Genomic DNA, 27,686 nt, shown 5'->3' with positions numbered 1-27,686 from the left:
GCTCCGAGGCGGCAGCGCCGGAAGTTGGGCTGCGGCTCACGGACCTTACTCCGGAAGTGACTCGTCAGCGCCGCCGCCAGGTCTTCGCCGAGAGAGCCGCTGTAGGTTTTCAGCTCCCGGAGGCCACGAGGTACCCTGAGACCGCTTCCAAACGCGTCTGCAAGTCAAAATGTCGCATCCGTCCCCCCAGGCTAAGCCCTCCAACCCAAGTAACCCCCGGGTCTTCTTTGACGTGGACATCGGAGATGAGCGAGGTGAGCGGAGTCTGATATTCGTAGAATGGTCCCAAGGAGGCTGGGCTTCCCGGGAATCGGGGGGCTCGGAAGGTGGGGTGCCGTTCGGGCCGAGGTCTGCTCTGTGGCGCGGAGGGATGGCTGCCCAGACTGGACCGATGGAAGAAATCCAGACGTTTAGGGTTGGGTCGAACGAGCGCCCTTGTATACAATGCCATCGATCGTGCGGGGGAAGTTTCTGGAAATTTCTGGTTCGCGGATTGTGGCGGCCTTTAGGTTTTTCTCTCCTGATTTGGTTGCACCTCCCCGCCACTTTGCACCATCAAAATGGCATAAAAATAAGTTTATATTTGCAGTGGGACATTCAGAAAACCTATGGGATATCGTCAGTTGGGCTCCAGTCGCGCGGTGGCTTGCCACGTGAGCTGTATCAGCAATTATAAGGTTATTTATAAATTAAAGCGACTTTAACTTGTTGCTTTTAACTTATTACTGATTCTTAACTTAGAGATCCAGTCACATTGGTGATCATTTCCTCTGTTTCGGCTCGAGGAAAATGAGTTAAGTGTAGCAGAGCGGTTGCCTAGGCTACTAGTAGCGGCTCAGAAGCTCCAAATTTCTTGTGGATTATTAGCATATTGCTTTGTAAGTAATTTGCTCTTGTTCAGAACATGTTAGAATTGCTGGCCAGGCAGTGTGTTTGAATACATATACATCAGGATTCAGGGATCCCGTGGATTGTATGGACACACACACACACACCCCTCTCCCCCCACATCCTCATTTATGTATATATTCCGTTTGTTTTTACCTGCCTTAGAAGTTATCTAGAATGGGAACATTTCCAGCTTTTGCTTCAGAAGCTGCACCAGGAAGTCTTCACAGGGCACAGATACAGCTATACTTTAAAACACAGCCAACCTGGTCACTCAAAAGATTTTTAATTTTCTGTTGGTTATTTGGTGATTGAAAATATTGAGTACATGCTGAAGAAATTATTCAGAATTTCATATCATTTTACTTTATAGTGTCCCTTATGTGGTACTAATCATCTGGCTACTGTATTTATGATTTGTTGTAAGATGTAGAAAAATAATCTTCAAATTCATCTAGATGCATGACAGTGTTAGGCAGACTAAATTTGAATACTAGAAAAATGACAAAAAAAGAGAACTTGGAGTCTTAGTCACCATAATTTTACCAACTGTCTTTTTATCATTTGCTTATATGATTGTTTTGCATGCTGACCCTATTTCATTTTTTTTTTTTTTAGTTGGTCGAATTGTCTTAGAATTGTTTGCAGATATTGTACCCAAAACTGCAGAAAATTTTCGTGCATTGTGTACAGGAGAAAAAGGCATTGGACCCACCACTGGGAAACCTCTCCATTTCAAAGGATGCCCGTTCCATCGAAGTATGTGTAAATTTTCTGAATCTGATTCTTCTTATAATCAAATCCTGTTCTATAGGAGTTAGGGTAGAAACACTATGAGGGTGAAGGTTAAAAATTACTGCCAGTTTCCAAGAAGATGCTTTGACATCTGAAGTAATAGCTCAATTTTATTTAGTTTGGGCTGTGAAAAGTGCCATTAATTATAGGAGGGTGCGAAAGTTTTTTAATAGAGAAATGGACTCCCTGAGCCTCACCAATCCTTTAACTCTTTACTCCATTGTGATTAGACTGAGAAAAAAGGGTGTGGCTTTGATAAATAAGCAGACTTTGGATAGCTTGAATGTCAGGTGACAAGTTATACCTACTTCTTTAGCAAGATTGCTTGGGAAGGCTGCAGCCGATTTAAAGATTCAGTGTCTTGGATACCTGGTGTTATATGTAATTAAAAGATGACATTTCACACTGCGTATTACATTTCGTAATCATACGTTTGTTTAGTGATTAGTTAATGGTTCCCCCAATTGACTGTAGGCTCCATGAATCCAGGACCTATATGTTATCATCATTTTGTCCTCAGCATCTAGTATAGTTGAGTAGGTGGTATTCAATAAATATTTGTTCAATGAATAAACAAGTAAGTTAAACTATAATATGAGTAGTACATTTTAAAAAACTTGATTAAGAATACTGATTTTAATATATTTAAGTTGTTGATTTACTTTCACATTTAATGGAATACCAAAATATGCTAATAAAGTATATGCAGAAAAGAGTTAACATAGCAGGCCTGAGACTGCTGTCCTTAGAAAGGTCTCCTTTGTTAAGGTGGCCTTTGTCTGGAGTCTGGGAACTCAGCACTTGAACTGTTCCCTAAATCATAAAGGTGGTTTACTATGCCTAGAATTTATACAGATAATTTGATTTATGCTGAACACCTGCTTGCTTTTTGGTAGTCTGGAATTTTGGTATATGGTCGGCAGAGTGCTTGCATGATTATCCCCAATAAAATCTCGGTGCTGAGTCTCTAGGGGGCTTTCCTGGGCAGAAACATACACATATTGCTGCATTTTCTTCACTAGGGGAAGAATGTGCTCTATGACTTTTCATGGGAGAGCAAGAGCATAAGGAAGCACATGGATTTCTCCAGACTCTGCCTATATCTTTTTCCTTTCTCATCCAGCTGTGTATTCTTATTATGTAGCTGTAATACAACCAAATGCTGAGTCCCTTGAGTCATAGGGCATCTCTAAATATGAAGGTGGTCTTGGGAACCCTTGACATCAGCTGATCATATTTGCCGAAGTACTCCCATTACAGTATAACAAATCTACTGGGAATAATTGGTCTTTATTTAGTAGACATTACTGAGTGACTAATACGTGCCCAGTCATGCACATAGTTACAAGGATGAAAAACAGTTGCTGTACTTAAGGAGTTGTTTGCTGGAAGACAATATTATTATGATATATGTTATAAAATGGAGTTAAAGTGAAGCTAGTCGGGGAGATAAATTAGGATATCCAACTTTGGGGTGCCATTTGAACTAGTTCTTTGAGTGTTAGTGGGGTATCAGGCAGTGAAAGTAGTTGGACTCAGATTGTGAAAAGCCCTTAAAGAGTAAAGTGGTGGGGAGAGACAGGAGAGTGACATGATTAGAGTTGTTTTAGAAAGTTGTCTTTATTACATAATCATTAGGTAACTTTGCTGAAGTCATCCATATCTTAGTTTCTCATAGCTATTTTCCTTTTTTTTTTTTTTAGTTATTAAGAAATTTATGATTCAAGGTGGAGATTTCTCAAATCAGAATGGGACAGGTGGAGAAAGTATTTATGGTGAAAAATTTGAAGATGAAAATTTCTATTATAAGGTAAAGTAGACAGAAATGCATGTTATAATAAAGGCTATTATGTGTGGATATTTGTTGGGTTAAGACACCAATAAAAGTCTCAAGTGTGCTTAGATTCTCTTTTTGTAAAAGGTATATTTGTTAATATGCATTTTTGATACGGAAAAATTTCATCCAGTAATGATTTTATTTGGCAAAAATACTGTTTCACTGTGGTCCAGGTTTACATACTTCAGTAAAGCCAATGAGTTTTTAAGTGTAGCCACCATATGGCAAAATTGTTTCCAGGAAAAATTTTCTCATTATCAGAAGGATGGTAACTTGTGCATCTTTATGCTTGAATTTGAAGAGCAACAAAACCATCGCTAATATCCAGGATGTCAGGGGATTTGCAAACTAGAGGATATGGTTAATGTCCAAGCTCCTAAAGGACATTAGTGGTGCCTGTGCCTTATCTTCATTGTCCCAAGATGTAATCGGGGTATATTGCATCATTCAAGTTATAAGAATGGACATGTAAGTACAAAAGTAAAGTGGTATCTTTGGAAATGAGGAATATGAGCAAGGTAACCATCATAACTTGAAAATATCAGTCTTTAAAGGAGTATTTACTGACTGCAACTATGTGTGTTTAGTACTGTCACTGGCACCAAAGAGTTTATAAAAATGAAAGGCCTTGATGACAAGGAATTTATAATCTTACCAGGAAGACAAGATTAAAACACATATGACAACTGGAGAATAATATGCAAGTAAATGCTAAATTGAGACTTTCTGTACATATTATTTAAGAAAGGTATGATTTATATGGTCCAAATTATTAGAGAAGATAATGAGGAGGAACGGGTACTGAAGTTGGTCTTGCAAGGTGGCTGAGATTTAGTTAGACGGAAGCTAAAATATAGATGCCAGTTTGAAAGAGGGATGTGAGTAAGGGAAGACAAAAGCAGTAGGAGGCTGAGGAAATAAAATATTCTATTTAATACCATGGAAAAAGCACCACACTTTTGGAAGGGAAAAAGGGAACCTACCAAAAGGTTGAAAACGTGATTATGTGATGATCACACTGATCAAAAGAAAGGAGGCCTATTGAAGGGACTCATGGTTCTTGCCTTCTACAACTTGGTGGCCTTAAAAGCTGAATTACATTTAGATGGGAGGGGTGAAAGGCATTTTAGGGAGGAAGCACTGTTAGAGTTATAGTTCTTGGCTCAAAAGGAATAAATTTAGAAGGCCTGAGGATAAAGTGGAAAGGTGAAGAATTTGGGTTTTCCAGAACTTTTGAACAGATTGATGCCAAGGTAGAAATTTGATTTCAGTGTGTACGTATGCAGTGGTTTCTTTGGGGCATTCTTTGAAGACGTGGTTCACCTGGGATGAAAGCCATATATTTGGAGTCTTTTGAAATTAGGGAAGTGTACCTAGTTGAATGTCCTGTCTAAATTGAATAACCCATCACTGTTCCCAGTTTACTGACATGAGAAGGAAGAATTATAATGCAGGCCCATAAAAGTAGGAAGACTCGTTAGTGCTTCTCAGAAAAAAAGAGCATACATTATAAAAAAGGGCAAAGCATAATTATTAGATTTCCTTAATGTAGTATTTTCATCTTAAATATGAAGTATAAGCATTTTCTCAATATAGCCAATTTATAAATATACCCCGCCTCCATCGTTTGTTACTTTATTTGGTTTCATAAACTTAAAGTTTAAAAATTAAGTACTTTACATTTTGTGAATTAAAGGTTGCAATTTATACAAAGTAAAAATACACTATATTGTTCAATCTAATTGGTATTACAGTCCAAAGTTTTATGTGAATGGTCAGTAAAAGAACATTTCAGACTAGTACCTCTAACCTTGGTTTTATTTTAATGATTTTTATTTCTACAGCATGATCAAGAGGGTTTATTGAGCATGGCAAATGCAGGCTGCAACACAAATGGTTCTCAGTTCTTTATCACAACAGTTCCGACTCCTCATTTGGATGGGAAACATGTGGTATTTGGCCAAGTGATTAAAGGAATGGGTGTGGCAAGAATTCTGGAAAATGTAGAAGTGAAAGGTGAAAAACCAGCCAAAGTAAGTAAAAAGTTACAGTGAAACACACTTATTATCTTAGTTACCATCTCAAAGAAATTAAGTAAAAGGATCAGATTGTTAACTGGAAAAATGTTAGAATGACTTGGTATATAGAAGCATGGATCTCCCACTTTTTCTTTTAAACTGTTTTCTACAAGGAAAAGATTAGGGTAGTTAAAAGGTTATTATTTCAACTTCATTCTTGGTGAGGTAAGTCTTCCTATACCTGTAAAACTTTGTCAGCACGTGTCCTAGTACATAGTAGAAAGAGGATAGGGAATGAAAAATCCTGTCTACATACACTCTGCCATTTACTTGGTGGTTTTGCCTTACTCAATTTTCTTGGCCTGTTTCCTTATCCTATATAAATTACTTAAGGGTTTAGACTAGATTATATAACCCTAAAGATCCTTGCGTTCTAAATGCCTGTGGGTCAAAGTGCCCATGTTACTACCCATCCCGGTTGGTGGGGTTGAGAGTGGGAATTGAAAACTCACCTACCTGCAGGAGGCAGGCTGTCACTCAGTGTTTGAGGGAAACAGTAGCAAGTTGAAAGCAATGCCCAACGTAAGGAAAATTATGTAGGGAATAAAATTTCAACTTATTTTGTGTACACTGAGCTGCTGAATATCAATAAAATACTTCTGTAAAATAGTGATGTTGTTGTATTACCTGCAAGTATATAAAGGCCGTTCTTGTAGAGCAGATAGATAAGCCTCTTAATGTCAATCATTTTAGAAGTGACTTGGACAGTGTTGCATGTTACTTGCAGCTGTATATCTTTTAAACCTAGACTTTTTTTTTTTTTAACATATATCATTAATATGGTAGTGCAATTCTACAATTTAGGATTATTTTTACAGTTGTGCATTATTGCAGAATGTGGAGAATTGAAGGAAGGAGATGATTGGGGAATATTCCCAAAAGATGGTTCTGGTGACAGTCATCCAGATTTCCCCGAGGATGCAGATATAGACTTAAAAGATGTGAGTACTTTCAGATCAATTAAACTTTAATTACTTAAATTACTAAAAATATTTATTTAGCACTAAAATTTTGAGATTTTTTTTTTGTGTCAGTCTTTCTAATGATAGAACTTAGCATTAAACCATGTTACTTATTAAAATCTGACATTTGTATTTTATACAGGTAGATAAAATATTATTAATAACAGAAGACTTAAAAAACATTGGAAATACTTTTTTCAAATCTCAGAACTGGGAGATGGCCATTAAAAAATATACAAAAGTTTTAAGGTAATATTTTTAATAAATTACTTTTAAGAACTTCTAAATTGAATTATGAACTAAAATTCAAGAGTTGTTTATTGTATTTTTGGCATACTACTTGCAGAGTATCCAAATGTGTTGAAATAGTTGTATTTTTGTTGCCTCCAGCTTATTTTGAAAAATTTCAAAATACAGAAAAGTTAAAAGAATAATACAGGAAGAGTACTACTCATGTATCATGACCCTCATTCACTAGTTAACTTTGCTATATTTGTTTTTGTAGAATCATTTTGAAAGGAAGTTGCAGATACTGTGACACTTCATCCCTAAATATTTTAGCAAGTATTTCTTAAGAAACAAGAACATACTTCTACACAACCTCAGTACCATTAAGACATCCCCAAAATAGCATTGATACAATATTATCTGATATGTAATCCATAGTCAAATTTCCTCAATTGTTTCAAATTTTTTTTTACTCCAGAGTCTATTGTTTGTTTTATGTCTCTAGTTTCCTATAATCTTTACTAGAGCTTAAAAAAACTTTACGTTTTTTTTAGTCATTTGCATTTTGTAGAGTCTTAAGTAGGTTGTCTTATAGAATACCATCTGTATTGGATTGCTTCTTCAGGATTAGGTTTAGTTTAAATATTTGACAAGAGGACTTAAGTAGGTGATGTATATATTTCCTATGGTGTCACATATTGAAGGCACATGTCAATTTAGCCTATTTTGAGTTTTGGCACTTGATTAAAGTGGTGTCAGCCAGATGTCTGTTATGAAAGTGCCTTTTCCCCTTTGTAAATAAGTACTCTGTAAGGTGATACTGTGAGATTGTGTGTATATCCAGTTTCTAACCTTTCATTCAATGGTTTTACATCATTAAAGATCCTTGCCTGAATCAGTTATTACATTAATGGTTGCAGAACTAATTTTATCATTCATTCTACAGTTATTAGCCAGCATGCTTCCCCTCTTCTCCCATTTTTAGTATCGCTATAGACCTGTAGATTTTTTTTTCAATTCAACCTATTATTATACTGTTACCATCGTTTGTTTTGATGCTCAAAGGGTTCCAGATTTTTCCAGTGGAAGCCCTCTTTTCTACATCCTTTTGACTTGTTCCTCTTAGTTTGTGATCACTTGACTTGCTTTCTGGCACAAGATGTTGCAGGCTCATCTTACACTTAACCTTGTTTCCAGATCCGGTATCAGCATTTTCTCTAAGGAGCCTTGATTCTTTTCAGTGGGGAATAGATTTAGGAAACAAATTCTGGGGGTCAGGTATGCTCATTGTTTCTGAGCCCCTTTCAGTGGACAGAGCTAGGAACAATATTAAATTACAATTCAAAACCAAAACTACAGGATTCTTCCCCTTCATTCCATTCCCTCACAGTGAGAACCTGGTTCTAAACATAATTACATTGGAAAGTGCATAACAGAGACCTGGTTTTCAAAAATACAAAGTGCGTAATTATCTTTAGATTGGGGATTATTCTTAAATCCACCTCTTTGAACACAGTAGGAAAAAGCTGGAACAAATAAAAAGTTATCTAAAGAAAAAGTAATAAAAATATTGTGATCATTAAGAATATTAATACTAGTATTTGATGAGCATTTTATATCAAACAACATAACACTTGACATAGTTGAAGAAGCAGAGTAAGTCTTACATAGCATTACATGCCACTTTCATTACTGTTCTCCAGATATGTGGAAAGTTCAAAGGCTGTTATTGAGAAAGCAAATAAATCGAAGTTGCAACCTGTAGCTTTAAGCTGCATGCTGAATATTGGTGCTTGTAAACTGAAGATGTCAAATTGGCAGGGAGCAATTGACAGTTGTTTGGAGGTAAGTCTGTTTTATGTCTAACTTCAAAAGCCATTTTATATACATTATATATCTTATAGGACCTAATGAGACTCAAGGAAACATAATTTATAAGTCATTTTATCTTTAAATATTTTGGACCTTCATTTCTTCCTCTCAGTCCATTTACTTAGCTTATATTAATATCTATGAAAATACTACTTTTTCCTTAAAGCACACTTATCAGCTCATTCATTTAACATACTGAACCCCTATTATGTGCTAGGCATTGGAAGACAAAGCCAGGAATGATTAAGAATGTGGGTTGTGGAGTCAGACATCGTTTTTTTTAATTAGAAATATCATACACTTACTATTTCTTTAACTTTGTGATCTTGGGTAAGTTCCTAAATGTAGGCAATACTGATTTCTTTATATGTTAAATGGAAATAATACTTGCCTCTTGGGATTGTTACAAAGATTATATAACATAGGTAAAACATTTAGGACAGTGTTGGGCACATGTTGAACACCTAACAGAGACTAGATATTTTAATTAAAGGAAAAACACATACCCTCAAGAAATTTTTTATTTGGCTCTTTAAAGCCAGAAAGGTGGCAACATTACCTTCCTTAAATAGAACAATTATGACTCTCTCCCTCTTGTATAGTTTGTTTGAAAATTTTTCTTAACTAAACCATGTATTTTAGAAAGACCATCATTTGGGATTCACTGGAGTGCTTAGGGAGGTTGCCTGCAGGGAGTTCCTGTGTGCTGTTGACAAGCTCAGTGTAGGAACCTAATAAGAGGAGTTCTCTGGAACCTGGAAGAGAAACAGATTTCTCTTCCATGTCCATTTTGCGCCCTCTACTGACAAAACTTAGCTGGCACAGGAGAGAGATTTACAGGCTCTAGCTACGTTATAGAGCAGTGAAGGGTTGATTTGGAGTTGACAGGCAATAAATTGAAATCTAGCATATATATTTAATATTAAATATTTAGAAAAAATATTAATTTTTATAATTTTTGTAGGCTCTTGAAATAGACCCATCGAATACCAAAGCACTGTACCGCAGAGCTCAAGGATGGCAAGGATTAAAAGAATATGATCAAGCATTGGTAAATTTTCTAAATTTCAGTATTTTAAAATACATAACCACCTTCATAAATCATACACCTAATATTTAATTTTTTTTTCCAATTAAAGGCTGATCTTAAGAAAGCTCAAGAGATAGCACCGGAAGATAAAGGTAAATGGCAGTTTTTGTAATGAAAATTCATTTTGTCCTTTAAGAATTCATCCTTATGAACCATTGAACCCTTTGCCACTTAGATATTTATTTGTTCAGCAGATATTACAGAATGCCCGTCATTGGGCCAGGCACCGATCATACTGCAGTGAGTGACAAGATCCCTGCCCTCAGAGAGCTTCTATTCTAGTCCTGCTCCAGAATACCATTTGATCTGCTGTATCATTTGAGATTTGGTTTCTATTAACAGCACTAAAAGAGTTTGGTACATTCAGTGTTTGGGACCATTCCTTAAACTGAATGTGGCCATAACCTAAGTATTGTAGCTAATAGGTGTATGGTTTTACAAAACCTTTGGGAAGCTGTGACAAAAATAAGCTTGTCTTTTAAATAAACCAACTATAAATAGTGATACTAGACCTAGTATTAAAATATATCTTTGGTTTCTTTATTGCTAAAGTAAAATGGGAAGCACTTAACTGCCCTTTCTAATGGAGAAGGCAAATCTGTACAATTCAATTTGAATTCTCAATTGAGTCTTCTAAAATTATGTTTCATGATTTTTGCGTTTGTGTGCGTTTGTGTGATTGCTTTCTCAGAGTAAAGTATTCTGTTAATAGGGCTCAGTTACTTTATGGAGAAGAAAGCGTTTTTTATCATACTAAAACATCAGTTTGTTGGTCAACATAACTTTATGGATAGTTTGAGAAATAACTAATACTACATATTTATTTTGCAGCTATCCAGGCCGAACTGCTGAAAGTCAAACAAAAGATAAAGGCACAGAAAGATAAAGAAAAGGCAGCCTATGCAAAAATGTTTGCTTAAATAAGGAATTCAATTTTGCTTAAGTATTATACATTGATTGTATAAAGGCAAAAAGAAAATTTAAGGAGTTTTGTCTATTATATATAATCCCTAGTGTGTTTCCTTTGACACTTCAGTTCCCTATTGTTGAAAGTTCAGAAATACTGATATGGGTTCACTCCTAATAAAAGTATTACAAAATACAGTGAAGTTCTTTTGTCTTTTCATGGCTATCTGCATTACTTACGAAGAATAATGGTGTCCAACCTATTTTTAAACTCCTAAAAACACATCTTTTTGAATAAACAGATGAAAGTTTAAGTCTGTATATTGTTTCCCTCAGTTTTTTGATGTAGCTCTCTATAAACTGTGTTTGGCTTGTGCTGGCATTTTATACTTACAGATAATACAGACATACATGTTCAGGTATCAGCATACTTTCTCTAAGGGCCAGAGAGTAAATATGTTAGGCTTGTGGACCGTTGTCGTCAGCCACTACTACTCATTTCTGCAGTTGTAGCCATAGGCGTGGCATAGCTGCGTTCCAATAAAACTATAAGAAAAGTGTCCTGGATGCCAACCTCTGGTCTAGGAAGTACATTTATTTTTATACTTGAAGTTTTGAATTTGATGAGTCAAATGTACTTTAAAGGCCAATAGCATATTTTGCTGCTGGTCCTGAATTTTTGAAGCATTAAAGAGGTATGTAGATGCTACATCACTTACAAAATTTTATTTAAGATAAATATTGATAATTTTTTATGGGACAATTTTAGGCACAGTATAAAATTTCTATTTCCCTGATAATTTATGAACATTCAGATCAATAATATGCTGTAAGATATTTTGACACTTGTTAACTTCTTAACAATTTAAAGTTAGAGCTTACCATACATTTTAAAGTGGTTATCAAACTTGCCTGCAAATGAAACCAGTTGTAGTTTACATTCCATTGTAAGCAGGTCCTCCACCACCTTCAGGTACCACCCAGTTAATATTCTGACTTGGGTCTTTAATATCACATGTTTTACAATGCACACAGTTCTGAGCATTTATCTGTAACCGAAATCCATCACCTTGTTCCAAAGGTACAAATTCATAAACTCCTGTAGGGAGAAATAATAATGTGAAATACCTAATTTTTTTTAACTTTTGAAGTTCAAACAGGAATCGAAGTCCTGGAAACAGTAGGTATAGAAACCCTGAAGGTTTGTTTTCCGAATGTTTATTCACAGAGACTATTACAAAGATCTCATTGTGTGCTACTGCTGTTAGTATAAATGAGATAAAAGCAAACGGTATACAGCAGTATTTGGTTAAGTTAGTCATACTAACAAGGGAAGGCAACAGTTCTGATATATATATATACATATATATATATATATATATATATACACATATATATTATGTCTAAATAATATGTCTACATAATGTCTATATATTATTATGTCTATAATATCTATATAATGTCTATATAATATTATTATGTCTATATAATATTATGTCTATATAATACATATATATAAGAACTGTTGCGTTCCCTTGTTAGTATGACTAACTTAGCCAAATACTGCTGTATACCTTTTGCTTTATTATTATTATATCTATATAATATATATATATATATATATATATAACTATAGCTATAGTATATATAGCTGAAAAGACAGATCAGTCCTTACCCTCAGAGTTCATAACCCAGTGCGATGTCAGAAATGATTAAGAAATAAAGACCAAGTCAAGTACCAGTGCTCAAAGAGCTTACATTCTCATCCCTCTCCAGAATGTCCTGATTTTTACATATCTGAACACTATTCTAATATTTGCAAAATCAAGTTATTTTAGAATTCTAGTTGAAAACTTAGCACTAAAAGATAACAGTATACATGATGAATTTAAAGTTTGGGAGCATTTCTTTGAGCAAATGTGGTTATAGCCTAGCATTTTAGCATCTACACACACCATGTGTGTGTATCAGCAGCCATAACATGATTTTTAAAAAGTCATGGAAAGGTATTCTTTGCTGTTCTATAATCCTTATCTTGGTCTGAGGGTCGTCACAGGCGCTTTTTTTGAGAAACGTCATCTGAATTAGGCTTAACAAAAAATCTCTATTTTAACATTGCTAGTTAGAGTAAGAACCAAAGGAAGTTGGATATAGGAGTCGTAATTTCAAAGCAATGGCAGGAGAAATTTTTTGAAGCACTGAAAGCATATTTCCAACACTTTTAACGCAAATATTTGTAGTTCAGGAGTGGATGGAAATCACATTACTGACCTGCAGGGCAGAATCGCTGCTCCGGCCCATCATATATTGACAGATTTCTATTTACAGGTACACTGTCGTCCTTTAAGGTTAAATGTGCTGGCTGGTCATGTTCATGATTAGTACCACTCAGAGCCACAGATGACAAAAGGTCAAAACTGATCTGTCCATCGGGTTTTGGATACTCAATAGGTGTGCAGTCCTTGGCTGGCTTAAGCTGATCAGAGTCAGAACCTTCAAAAGTTTTGAGGAAGATTTTTAATAAAAATACAATTTTAAAGTAGTTTTTAAAACATTTTTATAAAAACTTGAAAATATACCAAAGAAATAAGACTAGCCTTCATACTATATAATACACTGTTCTATTAAAGATACGGAATTTGTCCTTTCTCCAAAGCAAGTTTAAAACATTTAAAAAAGTTCACTTTCTCTACTAAATGGATCCCATTCATGAATTGTTAATGATTATAACATTCATACTCTTAAATATGCTGGAATTACCTTTATGTTTTAGAGTCCATGGCTCCATTCCTCTAAATATCCAGTAAAAGATTCCAGTGTAAATCATCCCTCCGTATACCCCCAGGATTCCATGGCAGGATGGTCTGATATTTCTAACACTGTACAGCTCTTTCCATACCCATGATTTCTTCAAATTGTCCTCGTACTCAGGTACATGGAGTCCTTTTATTAAAAACATAAAACGTGAAGTGTGAAATTGCCTGAAGGAGTATAAAATACTGTATCAAGTTATTACACTACTGAAATACCTGATGACTGAATCTTAGGGAATTTTAAGAAACGTTGTCATACAAGATCGCACTTGAATGGTTCATGTATAAATGTTGGCATCTTCCAAAAAGATAACCCTTTGTTATATTTGTTCTATATTTCTTATACTGGTAGCATGGAAAATTGTTTAAAAATTCAGCTGAATTTGAAAAGGAAGCTTAAAAGTTTATGCTGTCTATGAAACACTTCTACCTGTAACAGGTTTACTTGTGTCTCCCCTCCACCCCAAAAAAAGGTGTTTTGAAGTCCTAACTCCCCAGTATTTAAGATGGTCTGAAAGGGTTGCTGCAGATGTAATCAGTAATGTGAGGTCACAGAGGAGTACAGTGGGTCCTTAACCTAACGACTGGTGTCTTTATGACACAGACGCAGAAGATAGGGAAAGATGGAGGCAGAGACTGCAGTTATTCTGCTGTAATCAAAGGAATGCCTGGGGCTATCAGAAGCTGGGGAGAGGCAAGAAAGGGTTCACCCACAGAGACTTCAGAGAGTATGGTCCTGCCACCACCTTAATTTCGAACTGCAAGCCCATGGAACTCAATAAATTTGTTGTTTTAATCCAGTTTGTGGTACTCTGCTGTGGCGGCCACAGGAAATTACAATACCTAAAACTTGGTGCATTCATTTAATATTTAATGGGACAAATTGGTTCTAGTTAACTCTGTAAAGTAGTGACTGTACTCTTTCCAGTCACTGTTTCCTGTTCTGGCTCTATTTCCTTTTCCTTCAGGCTTTGATCCCACCCTAATCTGGTCTTTGGTGATCTACTTGTTCCAGTACTATCTATGTGTACACTATGTGTGGGTGATAAGGTGCAAGTGTGACTGGTGGTCCAAAAAGGAAAGGTACTTGGCAAGAAAATTAGAAAAAAAGTTACTACTCAACCATTATGCTCCATCTTGCCTCTTCCTTTCTCCCTCAAATACCCTCTTGTTTTTTTTCTGTTTTCCCTTAATCTTCCCTCTCCCGCACCCTAAGCTTCCAGTCCTACAAAGATATTTGAAGGCATAATCAGGTTGCATACATTTGTTATCTGGGATTCTAAGGGAATAAGGCTTATTTATTAAATATCTATTGAGTTGCTACTATGTGCCAGGTATTTGGGAGTCAAAGTTCTTGTTCTGGAGTTTTCCATCCAAGAGGTGGGAGAAAAGCTGATAAGTAAATTAGTGTGCCAAAGGTGGAAAATACTATAGAAAAAAAGTGTGTGTGTGTGTGTGTTGGGGGGGGAGTTGAGAATGGTGTGTGTATGGCAAATTGTTACAGATGATGTAAAGCCGCTGTGAGAGATTGATATTTGAGCAAAGGTGAAGGCAGCAAGGGAGTCAGCCATGAGCAAGGACCATGAGAAGGGAGCATGTGTGGCATGTTTCAGGAACAGTGATGAAGCCTGTGTTGCTGGAATGGAGAGTAAAAAGAAGTCAGAGGAGTGAGGGAACTTCGGCTTTTACTCTGAGAAATATTGAGAATCACCAGGGGATCTTTTTAGACTAAGGGTTTACTGAGGTCTAAGTGCTACCTGTTCTTCGCCATAGTGGAAGGGTCACATATACACCTGTGCCTGCCAAGCCTGCTAAGGAATAGTGCTGCTTGACTCTGGAGTTTGCGAAACTGTTTTGTTTTCAGACTGGAGATACTTGAGCATTTGTAAGGTATCTTAGCATGTATATGTTACATGCATGTAATGTAATACAGTACTGTCCAATTTGAAATCTTTTCTAAGTGGGCAGGACACTACTGGTACTATTCTACTTTTAATATGAATAAAACAGAAAATTGCTGTAAAAATCTCAGTAACTATTATTAAGAGTAGGTCATGTAGTTTGCACAGCACACATCTTAATGATTTGCGAAAAGGAACAGATGTATATATCTTAATGTCAATTGAAATATACATAAAAAAACCTTGAGATTTCAAATTGTTATTTTCATCTTCTATCTCCTGTATGTTTAAATAATTTCTTTTTAAATCTCTCAATGAAGAACCTGACAATTTTCTATATTTCAATAGGAAGTTCTTACCTATCATCTTCGACTGGAGATTTTCACTAGTTAGCTGATTAAAAATAGATTCTGCTGCCAAAGCTCCACTCTTCATTGCTGTGTGAGTACCTTTGATTTTGGGAACATTCATGAAGCCAGGGCTACAACCAATTAGTAAACCACCAGGAAAGGTGAGTTTTGGTATAGACTGAGGAAAGAAACATTTAAAACGCATTTGTTAGCTTAAACTAAACAAGCAAAACTGACCACTCTAAATTATAGCCTCTAAAAGTCTTCTAAAGCTCTAGGGAAAAACATTAAAAAAAAAAACAAAACATGAAAATGAATATACTGAAGGAAAAAAATCAGAGCAAGGGCAGTTTTTCCCCCTCCCCTAAAAATGAGGATTCTTAAATAAGTATTCTATTGCTATTTTTCTAGTCTTTTTCTTTCTCCCTCCCCATGACTAACCTACACGAGACAGATTTCAGATGAGAGGATTAACATATTTAAATAAACTTTTTATTTATACTTACCATGTCGTAGTTAAAAATATTCCCTAAACCTGAATGACTATTATCTAAATTGTAATCTACTTTTACATGTATTCCTGGTAACACATGATTTACAAAGGATGTTATCTTAACTCTATGTACTTTTTAAATTTTCCTTTGATATCTAGGGATGGAAACCTAGGTTCTAATCATGCCATCACCACAACTACCTACACCTTAAATGACATTTTAATTAATTTAAGAATAAGTTGAATTTCCAAACTAAATTTTAAGGTAGTTGTTTGGGCCTCAATATACAATTCTAATGAAAAACAGTGTAATAAAAAGCTGGTGATATTCTGTGGATTAGCCAGTAAAAGCCTATATATACCCCCAAATATAGCAACTAAACAATATTGTTTGCATGGGAAAATATACTCTAATCTAGAATTTGAAAAGGAAAGAAGAATGTACAATTACAGATTGTTCTTTCCTCCTGTATTTTTTCTTCTCCCAGGGTTTCCTGTTGTTGAGAAAGTGGTGAGTGATAAAAGTTTGGCTGATGGTGCTGAAAGGGACTCAGGGGACGGTGTTAACAGGAAAACTACAGCCATCAGCGGGATGAATTAATCACCTTTGCTGAAAACTAAGTTTGCCTTTGAGTTTCCTGCCAGCCAAGGAATGAAGGGAAATATCTGAGATCACGTGGTTTTAATTTTCTGGTTAAAAACAAACTAATGAAAAAAAAGCCCATGAATTAATCTCTGGAAGTCAATATATTCTTAAAACTAAATTCATGGTGTAATTTAACTACAGTGTGACTCGATTTTTATAAACACTTAGGTGCTTTTCTTAATTACCTAAATTTTTTCCAAGAGTTAATTTTCTATTATTTATCTAAATGTTATATTATATTTTCAATGTTGAATAAGGAATAAAAAAAGTTGGGCGAGTTACCTGAAGGCCACCTTCATTCAGAGCTCTGGCTCCGTATGCAATCCTTTTCCCGCCTTCCAGCGTTGGCTGAATGCTGGCATGGTGTTTCCACCTCTGGAACTCTCTAAATGGACTCAGGTATGGATTCTGATAGTCTAGACCAACCTTAAAATTTTTATATTTAAATGTGTTATAACTATACAATTAGACATTTTAATTTCAAATTATATCAAGCTAAAATGTGAGCAATATTTTTCATAAAACATATACATTAAGTTTCTTGCGATCAAAGTACTTGGAAAAATATGTACTTAAATAACTAAATAAAATGTTTGGAAAAGAAAGAGTAAACAAAAATGTGTTTATAATCAGTAAAACTTTAAAAATTTGGAGCACATTAATAAACCTTTGTGCTCTGTAAATCAAAGTCCAAATTAGAAAAATATTTGTAGGTAAGTGTCTCACATTATCTTTCTATAAAAGGAGTTGTATTTATTATTCGTTTATTAATACCAACTCTAGAAATAAGCTGTATGTAGTACTGAGGCAAAAATGAATAGGATATAAGCAAACTCAGAAAAAAAGAGGACCAAAAATATTGAAGGTTACATTTTATAAGGCATTACCAAAGTGCCGAAATTAATAGCCTAGCCTTTTTTGCTTTGAAAAGGTTAAGTCACTAGAACAACTACACAAAGGTGATGCATTGAACACTTGGCTGGGTGTCAAATTTAATAATGGTTCATAAGCAGATTTAATCATGATATTAAACTATGAAGCACCAATTCCAAGGTGCAGACACTCATATTATTTTTCTGTTCCTTGTAATGTTCAAGATGTAATGTAATTTACTACAAAGGCATAAGTCGCCAAAAAGGGAAAAAATGCCTATGTTTTTTAAGTTATAGGTTCAAACCCAGTGCTGATTTCATTTTCAGTGGCAGCATGCCATAGTGGAAATGGGCTATGAAGTCAGGTTCAGGTGTGAATCCTACATCTGTCATTTAATAGGTGGATTTGAGAAAGTTGTTTAACTTGTTTGGACTTCGGTTTTCCTACAAGTAAAATACCTATTTCTTAGAATGTTTGTGAAACTTAGAATTCCCAGTGAAGCACCTATCATAGTGGGTGGCATGTAGTAGCTATAAGTACTAAAGCTATGAGTGTTTAAGTAGACTAATGTCTATAATAGCCATAAGCACTTTACATACTGATAACATTAGAAGGTAAACCTTAAATGAAAAGCATTTTACATTCTCCAGATTCAAAACCCTCCGTTTCATAACACTGATGGCCCAATGACCCTAACAGTAGAACTTCATAATGGGCACATAACTTACCACAAATCCAAGAGCCACCAAGGGTTCACCTTCGTTTAAATGATAGAGGAAAGAGCCTCCGTAAGTGTGTCTGTCCAAGGGCCAGCCAACGGTGTGATCGACTCTCCCAGGTTTCCACTTCTTTTCGTCAATAATCCATAGCTTAAAAAAAAAAAGTCCTAGAATATTATTTAAATTTTTATGTCACCACAGTGTCTAAAACTTGCCAAGTTTGTCTTATTTATAAAAATAACAAGTGAAAAACCGTAACAAGAGAAACACACAAAAAAGCACTTCAAATATCAAAGAAAATTATACCAAACTGCAGCATGATGAATCAGAGTAAAGAAACAGGTCAGAAAAGTTACAAACTCTTTAAGACATTAGATTTTCAAATCGGTAAGACTTTCATGAGATTATAGGAAACACCAGTGAGGAGATGAGGGAAACTTCTGGGGTGTTTGTAATGTTCTCTGTCTTGATCCGGACAGTAGTTACACAAGTGTGTTCACCTTATAAAAATTAACTGAAGTGTACAATTAAGATCTGTTAAAGTGCATGTGTTATTCTTTAATAAAATATTTTACTGCTGCCTACACTCTTTCCTCCTCAGTTGAAGTAAATTGTTCATCCTATTTTCAAATGGTGTTTAAAATTTTTAAAAATTTCCAGCTGAAGTGTTATCTAAAAATCAGATATTATGTGCAATCTACCAAAACAATTAAGTCCTTATTCATGATATAATGAACCTAGCTATACATAGAATTTGAGCCTTCTTAAGCTTTGCCCTAAAAATAAACAAAAGGATTATAATGAAACTTTTACACTCTAATAAGCCTAAGATAAACTGAGAAAATCTACAACACTTAAATTAAATTTTAGGTTGCAGATCAATATGCTATGTCTGTGTATGTTTCATAACCTAAATTATCTTCATATTACAATTCTAAAAAAATTTTTGTAGGACATGGTCATCTTACAAACAGCATAGGAATAACAGGTCAAATCCTATTAGGGCAGATGGCATTATAATGGAAAAAAAATGTTATAAATATTTTCAAGTTCAAGACATTTCAAGCAATATTTGATAAAACAATTACGACATACAGATACAATTTAGATAATAATAAAAATTGATCTGTAATATTTTCTCCTCTTGAAAAATATCCAAAATATTTTGTCACAATGAACATTTCAAGTTTATAAAAAATATAACTCTAAAATTAAATCAATATAATTACATGGTAATACAAATGACTTTTGACATTAAACAAACCAAAACAAACCAGGATACCTCCTTCAGTCCAATTCCATAGGTTTGGGGTTGGCAATTGGCCCTCAAATCAAACTTCTTATATAATTGCTTGGCTAGATGTCCATGGCAACCCTCTGCAAAAATCGTAACTTTGGCATGTAGTTCTAGTCCTCTCTCAAATGTTGTCTAAAAAATAAAAATGTTAAATGGCAACACATGACAATTTTAAAAATTTTTACATTCTAGTCAGCCTCAAATTAAACTACGATTCGGGTATAGAAGAGTGTGCAAATATATCAGAAATAAAACTAACTACTGTTATAAGTGGAATTTAATTTAAGTTTTATAATATATCTTGTGTCTGTTATGTATATATATATATTTTTTTACGTCAAAAAAATGGTAGTTTGTAAGAATTAAAAAAGCAAATAAAGTCTGTTCATGCTAAAACAAATTCTCTACAAATAAATAGAAAGTGAAAAATGAAAGGCTGTTTCCCCACTGTTCCCAGTTTTTCCAATCCTATCCTCTGAAGCACAAAACACTTTTAATAGTTTTCTTGTGAATCATAGAGCCTATTTATATCCTTCAAAAAAAGAGGATCATACTAAACATACTCTTCAGCTCTCCTTTTTCACTTTAATTTTACATGTTCTCTGCTGAATGTATATTGTAAAACTGAAATTTTTCAAGGAAAAAAAAAGCTATAATTAAAATCTTTTTTCTTTCGCTTTCTATATTTTGCACTTATGTCTGGCACATGGTAGGCACTCAAAGTTACTGAATAAAAAAATATTGTATAATCAGGAAAGTCTAATGAAATATATCTTTCCTGATATGTCCCTATTCACATATTTACATATATGTATACATGCAGACACAGTCATACAAAAAAATAGGTTTAGACTGACAAACTGTTTTATAACTGTTTTCATATTATATTATCAAGTAATTTGCCTACGGCAATATATACCAAATAAAGTATTCATTTTTAATCCTTGAATAGATTCCGCTAATTTTCCAACCAATTCTCAATAGTTGGACGGTTAGGCTGTTCTAGGGTTTCACTATTTTAAGCATTGCTCAGATGAATATCCTTGGTGCCAAATTTTTCAGTCCAAATGGTGAGAATTATTTCATTATTAATTTAATATCTTTGGTTACTAGAGAGTTTGAACATCTTTCACATGTTTATTGGTAACTTCTATTTTTTCCTGTATAGTGCTTATCCATGTCACATATATGCAAAACATGTATACTGTACATGCACGCACATCCTACAAATAACTTTAATCAGTACCTTTTTATTATCTTATTACACCTCACTCATCCATATAAACCATGTTAATAACCTAGTATGTACAGTTCTACCAAAATATATATTCACACGCACATATGGAGATACATATAAGCTTAAAGTTTTTGGTTAACTTTATAAACATAGGGTCATATAATATAAACTTTTCTGAATCTTTCCTTTCTCACTTAATATTACTTCATGGGAATCTTTACAAGTCACTGTATAGCTCAAATCTTTCTCTTTATTGGTTCTGGAAATACTATAGGTTATTCAACTATTTTGCTAATGAGTAATGGCATTCACTGTTTCCATTTTATTTGCAACAATAAACAACATTATAAAACATTCACCTTTGTTTATGTACATATATTCTTACAATATGGGTGCTTTTATTATTATAAGATAGATTCCCAGGAGTGGCACTGTTAGATTAAAGGGCACACCTATTTTTATTTTATCAGATGTTTACCAGATTGCCTTCCAAAAAGCCTGAAACAATATTTCCACCAGCAGTATATAAGACCCTTTTCCCTATAGTCCAGCTAGTGATAGATATAACTTTCTTTTACATTTTTGCTAAGTGTAGTAATACCACTGCTATTTTAATTTGCATTTTCCTAACTACTATTTTCAGCATCCCTTTTTATTTCAGAAAATATTAAATGAATATCTACAATGTGCTGAGTTCTATGCTAGGCACAGGGAATACAGAGACCAGGAAAAAAAAAAAAACATGTCCCTTCTCCTCAGACTGCTCATAGAGGCAGACATTAAATGAGCACCTGAGGGTATCATTACAAACTGTGATTAAGGGCTATGAAACAAAGCGCCAGCTGTTATGAGAGATGAAGAAAACTCTTCTGAATGAGGTAGACAGGAGAAGCCTTTTTGAAGAAATGATATTTAAGCTGTGGACTCCGAAAAGTATTTAAGAATCTTTCCATATGATTAGTTATCATCTGGATTTGCTGTTCTGTGAAATGTCCGTTTTTTAGATGTTGCTCATTTTTCCACTGTAACTTTTTTTCTTATCAGTGTACTACTGCTCTTTGATACTATAGTTAGAGTTTCCTCTGATCTACTGTTTAATCATAGACTTTATAGTATCCTTTGATACACAGAAGTGTTTAATTTTCACATAGTTAAAAAAGGTCTGTCTCTAATGATGCTAAATGAAGTAAGTCAGATATACATCTAAAAGCAATGAGCAAACATGACAGAAACTCATGGGCATGGACAGTGGACTAGTGGTTACCAGAGGGGAAGGAAGGGAGGGGAGAGGTAGATGGGGTAAAGGGGTCAAATATGTGGTGACAGAAAGAAATCTAACTGTGGGCGGTGAACACACAATGCAATATATATATATGGTTTATTGTTGAATTATACACTTGAAACTGATAGGATGTTGCTCATCAATGTCATCCCAATAATTTTTAATAATAAAAAAAAATCCTAGTTAAAAAAAAGTCTGTCTCTTATAGATTTTTAATTTCTTATTAAGATGGCATATCCTACTCCTAGGTTGTAATTATAATCTAGAGTTTCTTTTCTTTCTGATTTTTTTTTTATTAAGAAATCATCAGTCTATGGCCACGCCACCCTGAACAAGCCCAATCCCGTCTGATCTCAGAAGCTACGTAGGGTTGGGTCGGGCCTGGTTAGTACTTGGATGGGAGACCACCTAGGAAGACCAGATGCTGTAGGTGTAAAAAATAAAGGATCGTAAACTGACAAGGTCTTTGTAATCTGTGAGGTCAACCAAGGTTATGTAAAAAAGAAGAGAGAAGGGAGGGGAGGGAAAGGAAAGAAAAGAAAAGAAAAGAAAAAAGAAAAAGAAAAGGGAAGGGAGGAGGGAGGGAGGGAGGGAGGAAGAAAGGAAAGAAGGAAGAAATCTTCAGAATTTTTTAAAATGAAGGTCCAACTCTATTTGATTTGTTTTTGAGGGGAGGTCCAACTCTATTTGCTTCCAGATAGACATACAGTTTTCCCAGCACCAATTATAAAATAATTATAATGAACTAAATACTACTTAACATATTTCTGTTTCCTCTGAGAGGCAAAACACGCCCTTCAGTGTTCAAGGGACAAGCCCTGGAGCTGCAGTGCCAATATTCAAATCCCAGCCCAACCACTTAATATCTGTCTGACCTTGGGTGACCTCTGAAACTTAAAAATGTCCAAGTCAGAATTCTTACAAGATGTCTATTAGACATGGGAGTAGAGTTATTGAATAAGCAGGAAGACATACGATTCTGAAAGTCAGAAGAGGTATTTAAAACCATGTGACTGGATGAGGTCACTATGGAGAAAATGTAGATGGAGGACTCCACACTAAGCCCTAGAGCCTCAATATCTATTTAGAGGAAGAAAGAGGAAAAGCAGGCAGGGCAACAAGAGGAGGGGCCAGAGAAACATTGAGAAAAACCAAAAGAGGTAGCGTGAAGAGCCGAGTCAAGAAAGTGTTTCAACAAGGAGGAAGCTATTCAATTGTGTCAGTGCTGCCAGATAGGAGGTCAAGAGAAGGCAGAGAAATGACTACTGAATTAACAAGATGGAGGTATTTGTGACTCTGACAACAGCTATTTCGGTGAGATGGCAGGGAAGAAAGCCTAACGGCAGTGGGTTCAACAGAGAATAGAACAACGGAGTGAACAAAATCCTTGGTTGCCCCACTCCAAACTTTTGGTACTAAAATAATTATTTTAAAAACTGAGATTTTTCAGCTCAAATTATTAGGACTCTACTGTACTTGTCTATGCTATTTTATCTATATAAATACAATATATAAAATATAAATGTTTCTACAAATACAAAACACAGAACACAAAAATATGTTTGAACTAATATCATGAGAACACACAAACAATGAAATATCAGAATGACAGAATTTGTGTGCTTCAATTTTGTTGTAATATTAAATATGAACATTTTAAAGGAATAACAGAATTTAAAATTAAATTATGACAGTATAGAAAACAACCATAACACAGAATATAAGAAAAATAATATCATTTTCCAAAGAATCTTATAGAGTGTGAGATACATATCCTAAGAGTTTTTCTTTTCCAAATCCGAAAATACAAGGTGTGAAAACCTGAAAACCATCCAGGCTTATATCTGAATAAGAGGAAGGCAATCAGGTTTATGTCCAAAGACTCTGTCAGTATTGCTGATAGTAATGCAAATGCCTCTTGTCCACAGAGAGGACAACTGGTGGTGGCAAAGCAGGTGATGGCTGGTTTCTGAATTCTTTTTGAACTGGTTGTTAACAAAACCTTACTCATTCCTTCCTTGATGAATGAAATAAAATCTTTGACACACATTTCTTTTATATTTGTATGAGACATATTTCTACCTAAAAAAAATTATTCTTAAACATGTTATATCTACTTGCTTAAATGTTTATAGTTCGAAGATGCTTCTGTATTTTTTAATAATGAGAGAAAAATTCTAACATATACTTAATGTGCAGCAAGACTAAATTACTGAGTTTAAATTGATTCTTGTTCTGTAGCTTTAAGTACACGATTATTAAAATGTTTACCTTTGGTGCACCATCTTTTTGTATCCCTACGTCGTTAGTGGCAATTCCTTTTACACTACCGTCTTCATGAAAAAGGACCTAAAATGAAAACATATTTCATTATCACATTAAGATTCATAACTACCTTGAAAAGAAACAAGAAACAACCTTAGAGTTTTTTAGAAAGTGAACATGTTCTCTAGATTATAGAAATATAGGCTTTAAAATGTCTAGGCAAAAAGAGACATGTTTTTAAGATATTCCCTTCTACAATATAAAAGAATACAGCTCAAACAGTTGGAAATGAAAGAAATGCCACAACCTTGATTAGGAAGAAAATGGAGAAGCTACTAGAGAGGTCACTAAAAAAACCAATAAGGTTAAACCAAAAGTTCTTTGAAGAGTTCAGATATCGCAAACATGTGGGCAAAACTTGAAATCGGGGCCTATAACTCAAGAAGAACATTGCAGTGAGTGGAAAGAGAAGAATGGTGTCAGGAGAGCCTGTCCCAAATGACCTTAGATCTCCCGCACTCCAAATAAACCCCCAGAACAAAACAAAACAAAACAGAGAGGTTGAAGACAGCCCAAAGGTGATTAAAGTTTATTTCCGCAGCAAAAAGGAAGGGGAAAAACTGGTCAAAAGTATAATTCTGAGGATGAGAAGTAATACTCTCTAACCTGTACCTGGTTTGTTTCCTCTCTAGAGGAAAATGCCCTTTGGATAGCAAAGTACAAAATGTCCACTAGAATCACACAACAGAAAGCACATGAGTGGAAAGATATAACAAAGATTAGTAGCAATAGAGATAAAAAAAAAAAAAGATATAAACGTTTTCCTTGATACCTTGAAAATGAATCAATAGTAGAATCTGGCTATGAATTAGAACTGAAGTCTGGCTTAGAGTACCAAAAACCTGACAAACAGATCATTAAACGATTGATGATGATCTTTAAGGAACCGAAGAAAAGAAAGGAGGTAAGAGACACTGTGTGTGTGTATGCATTCAAAAAGTGAAAATCACGAATTCTACACATGACCAATGTGGGATTTTGACCCTGATCTCAGTCAAGAACATTTTAACCAGGAGAAATGTAAAACCCCACTCTTGGGTACAAAAAACCAAATGCATATGTATGGGCTGGGAAAACAGAAGTTAGTATCAGCAAGTATAATACAGGGACCTGTTTGTTTTATTTGACTTACATATACACTGTAAGGGTGAAACCAAATAAAAATTTTTTCGAATTTTCCCTGGTGCCAAAGTAAGACAACTCCCCTTCCCATCAAGACTCTTTCAGCATTTTCTTTAGGCAACTTAACTATAAACTATTTCTCTGAGATAGACGGGAATCTTTTTAAAAGCTAAATAAAACTCCTGCCAGATTTGCATCTCGGAAATGTGGTTTTTTTTTGGGGGGAGGGGGCCTCAGGGACATATTTGAAATGTGAACATCAAGGAGAATGACGTCCTGTCTCCCTGTCTCTATGGGTGTCTGTGCTAGATGCTTGGTTCCCTGTCTCTGTGGGTGTCTGTGCTGGATGCTGCTTGTCAAAAGACTCAAGAAGTTTTATTTCTCCTTTGATTACAGACAACATGTACATAATGAGTTGTATTGTCTCTCGATGCAAAAGGGTAGATTTGTTTCTGTCTTGGCAATCTCCCTAACAGGCTGCTGGTGACATGCACTGTAACCTTGGTTTAGTACTCATTCAATAACAAAACTGCCTTGATTCTTTTTTATAATTTGTAGAGGTGATTTTTCTGGGTTAGCAGGAGATCTTATGTTTCATAATTTCCCCAATAATACTTAGTGAGAATCGACAATAAGATATGGTTGCCAAAGTAGTTATTTTGAGGACATTAATGAAAAAACAGTTTCTAGAATGAAGAAGATAATAGACCTGCTCTACACTAGGCTTGAAGTCATGTATTCATTCTGGGCGCCATTGCAAAAAGGGGATAAAAAGGGGAGGGCAATGAGAATACTGAAGGAACTCAAACTATGTAACATGAAAGGTGAAAGAATCAAGAATATTTAACCTGGAGAAGAAAAACACCAAAGTAAAGGTGTGGAAGAAAAGAAAGCAGGGCACAATTATAATTGGAAAGTTGCCCTTGAAAGAGGGGATAGATTTGTCCTATACAGTATAAAACAGTAAATAAGTTTCTATTCACTGTAAGGAAGAGAGTATTACCAACAATCGAAATATGAGATTTTTTTTCCATCCCTGATGGGGTTCGATCATAAGTTTGACAATCACTTGACGTGTATACATGGAAGTCTAATATGTCTTTGGATTAGATCTTCTTAAGAGTCTCTCTAATATACATATGTAGATAGACAGACAGATTTAAGATTCCTTCTAATCTTGTAATTCCAAAATCCTATGGCTTTTCTAAAATATTTATTTCTTAACCTTTGTACCATTCTTGGTTTATTTTCAAGAGATTACGTCCCATAGATATTAAAAACAAGTCTGTACAAACCTCAGCAGCAGCATAACCAGGGTATACTTCAACACCAAGGGCTTCTGCTTGTTCTCCCATCCAGCTTACTAAGTGTCCCAAGCGTACAATGTAATTGCCATGATTATTCATTGGAAGACCTATAAATACATGCTTAATTTATAAATCTAACTTTTTATTGATAAAACATCTCAAGAATACCTAATTTAAAAATTCTAATCAATTTCTGCATAATTTCTGCATAAATATATACATTATCTTATGGTCACAGTTTCAATTTATTTATAATTTTGGTCTAGAGTTCTAATTATTAACTTAAAAACATCATTGAAACACTAAATTAGAAATTCCTGGTTGGCTTACAAGGCTATTTCAATTCTGCTAGTCTGGAAGACAAAAGAACTGGGTTCTAGTCCTGCTTTCCCACGAGCTGGCTGTATAACTTTGGGTAAGTCCTTTGAATCTCTGGGCCTTAGCCAGCTCATTCATAAAAGGCAGGGATTTCACCAGATGAAATGTAGCTCCTTTCACCTGTGGAATTCTATGATTCCATGAATTCTTATCATATCTTACCTGGAAGAATTGGCACAGGAATTCTATATTTCTCTGTTAAAATTCCAAATCTGTCTTCTGTTACAGGAGTATTAAGTGGAGCCTAGAAATAAAATAAGGAAAGAAAAGAAAGTTTTTAGTTCACA

The 27,686-nt window shown here is 34.8% G+C and overlaps 2 protein-coding genes across 2 annotated transcripts in view; one reads left to right on the top strand and one right to left on the bottom strand.

The window, feature by feature from the left end:
* The first annotated feature begins 61 nt into the window (after positions 1–61).
* PPID (peptidylprolyl isomerase D) lies at positions 62–10,854 on the top strand. The gene is made up of 10 exons (XM_039876250.1): positions 62–254; positions 1,507–1,647; positions 3,387–3,493; positions 5,365–5,553; positions 6,417–6,539; positions 6,703–6,809; positions 8,492–8,633; positions 9,625–9,711; positions 9,800–9,842; positions 10,582–10,854. Exons 1-10 carry the CDS (start codon positions 170–172, stop codon positions 10,668–10,670), a joined length of 1,113 nt encoding a protein of 370 aa, XP_039732184.1. The 5' UTR covers positions 62–169; the 3' UTR covers positions 10,671–10,854.
* Positions 10,855–11,231: 377 nt separating this feature from the next.
* ETFDH (electron transfer flavoprotein dehydrogenase) overlaps positions 11,232–27,686 on the bottom strand; it is a 30,407-nt gene continuing 13,952 nt past the window's right edge. The window contains exons 7-13 of the mRNA XM_039876253.1: positions 19,734–19,880; positions 18,461–18,601; positions 17,142–17,285; positions 15,730–15,898; positions 13,417–13,599; positions 12,928–13,149; positions 11,232–11,755 (exon numbers count right to left, since the gene is read on the bottom strand). Of these exons, the coding sequence (XP_039732187.1) occupies positions 11,592–11,755; positions 12,928–13,149; positions 13,417–13,599; positions 15,730–15,898; positions 17,142–17,285; positions 18,461–18,601; positions 19,734–19,880 (1,170 nt within the window). The 3' untranslated portion in view covers positions 11,232–11,591. The remainder of the gene's footprint in view (positions 11,756–12,927; positions 13,150–13,416; positions 13,600–15,729; positions 15,899–17,141; positions 17,286–18,460; positions 18,602–19,733; positions 19,881–27,686) is intronic.

Source organism: Pteropus medius, unplaced genomic scaffold (genome assembly GCF_902729225.1).
Source record: "Pteropus medius unplaced genomic scaffold, Ma_sr-lr_union100, whole genome shotgun sequence".
NCBI classification, from domain to species: domain Eukaryota; kingdom Metazoa; phylum Chordata; class Mammalia; order Chiroptera; family Pteropodidae; genus Pteropus; species Pteropus medius.
This window is presented reverse-complemented; position numbering and strand designations above follow the sequence as displayed.

What these genes read in the sequence shown, in the direction of transcription:
- PPID (XM_039876250.1), top strand. Translation starts at nt 170, where the DNA reads ATGTCGCATCCGTCCCCCCAGGCTAAGCCCTCCAACCCAAGTAACCCC. An exon ending in AAATATACAAAAGTTTTAAG is followed by an intron (nt 6,810 to 8,491) that starts GTAATATTTTTA and finishes ACTGTTCTCCAG; the next exon opens with ATATGTGGAAAGTTCAAAGG. An exon ending in AAGAATATGATCAAGCATTG is followed by an intron (nt 9,712 to 9,799) that starts GTAAATTTTCTA and finishes TTCCAATTAAAG; the next exon opens with GCTGATCTTAAGAAAGCTCA.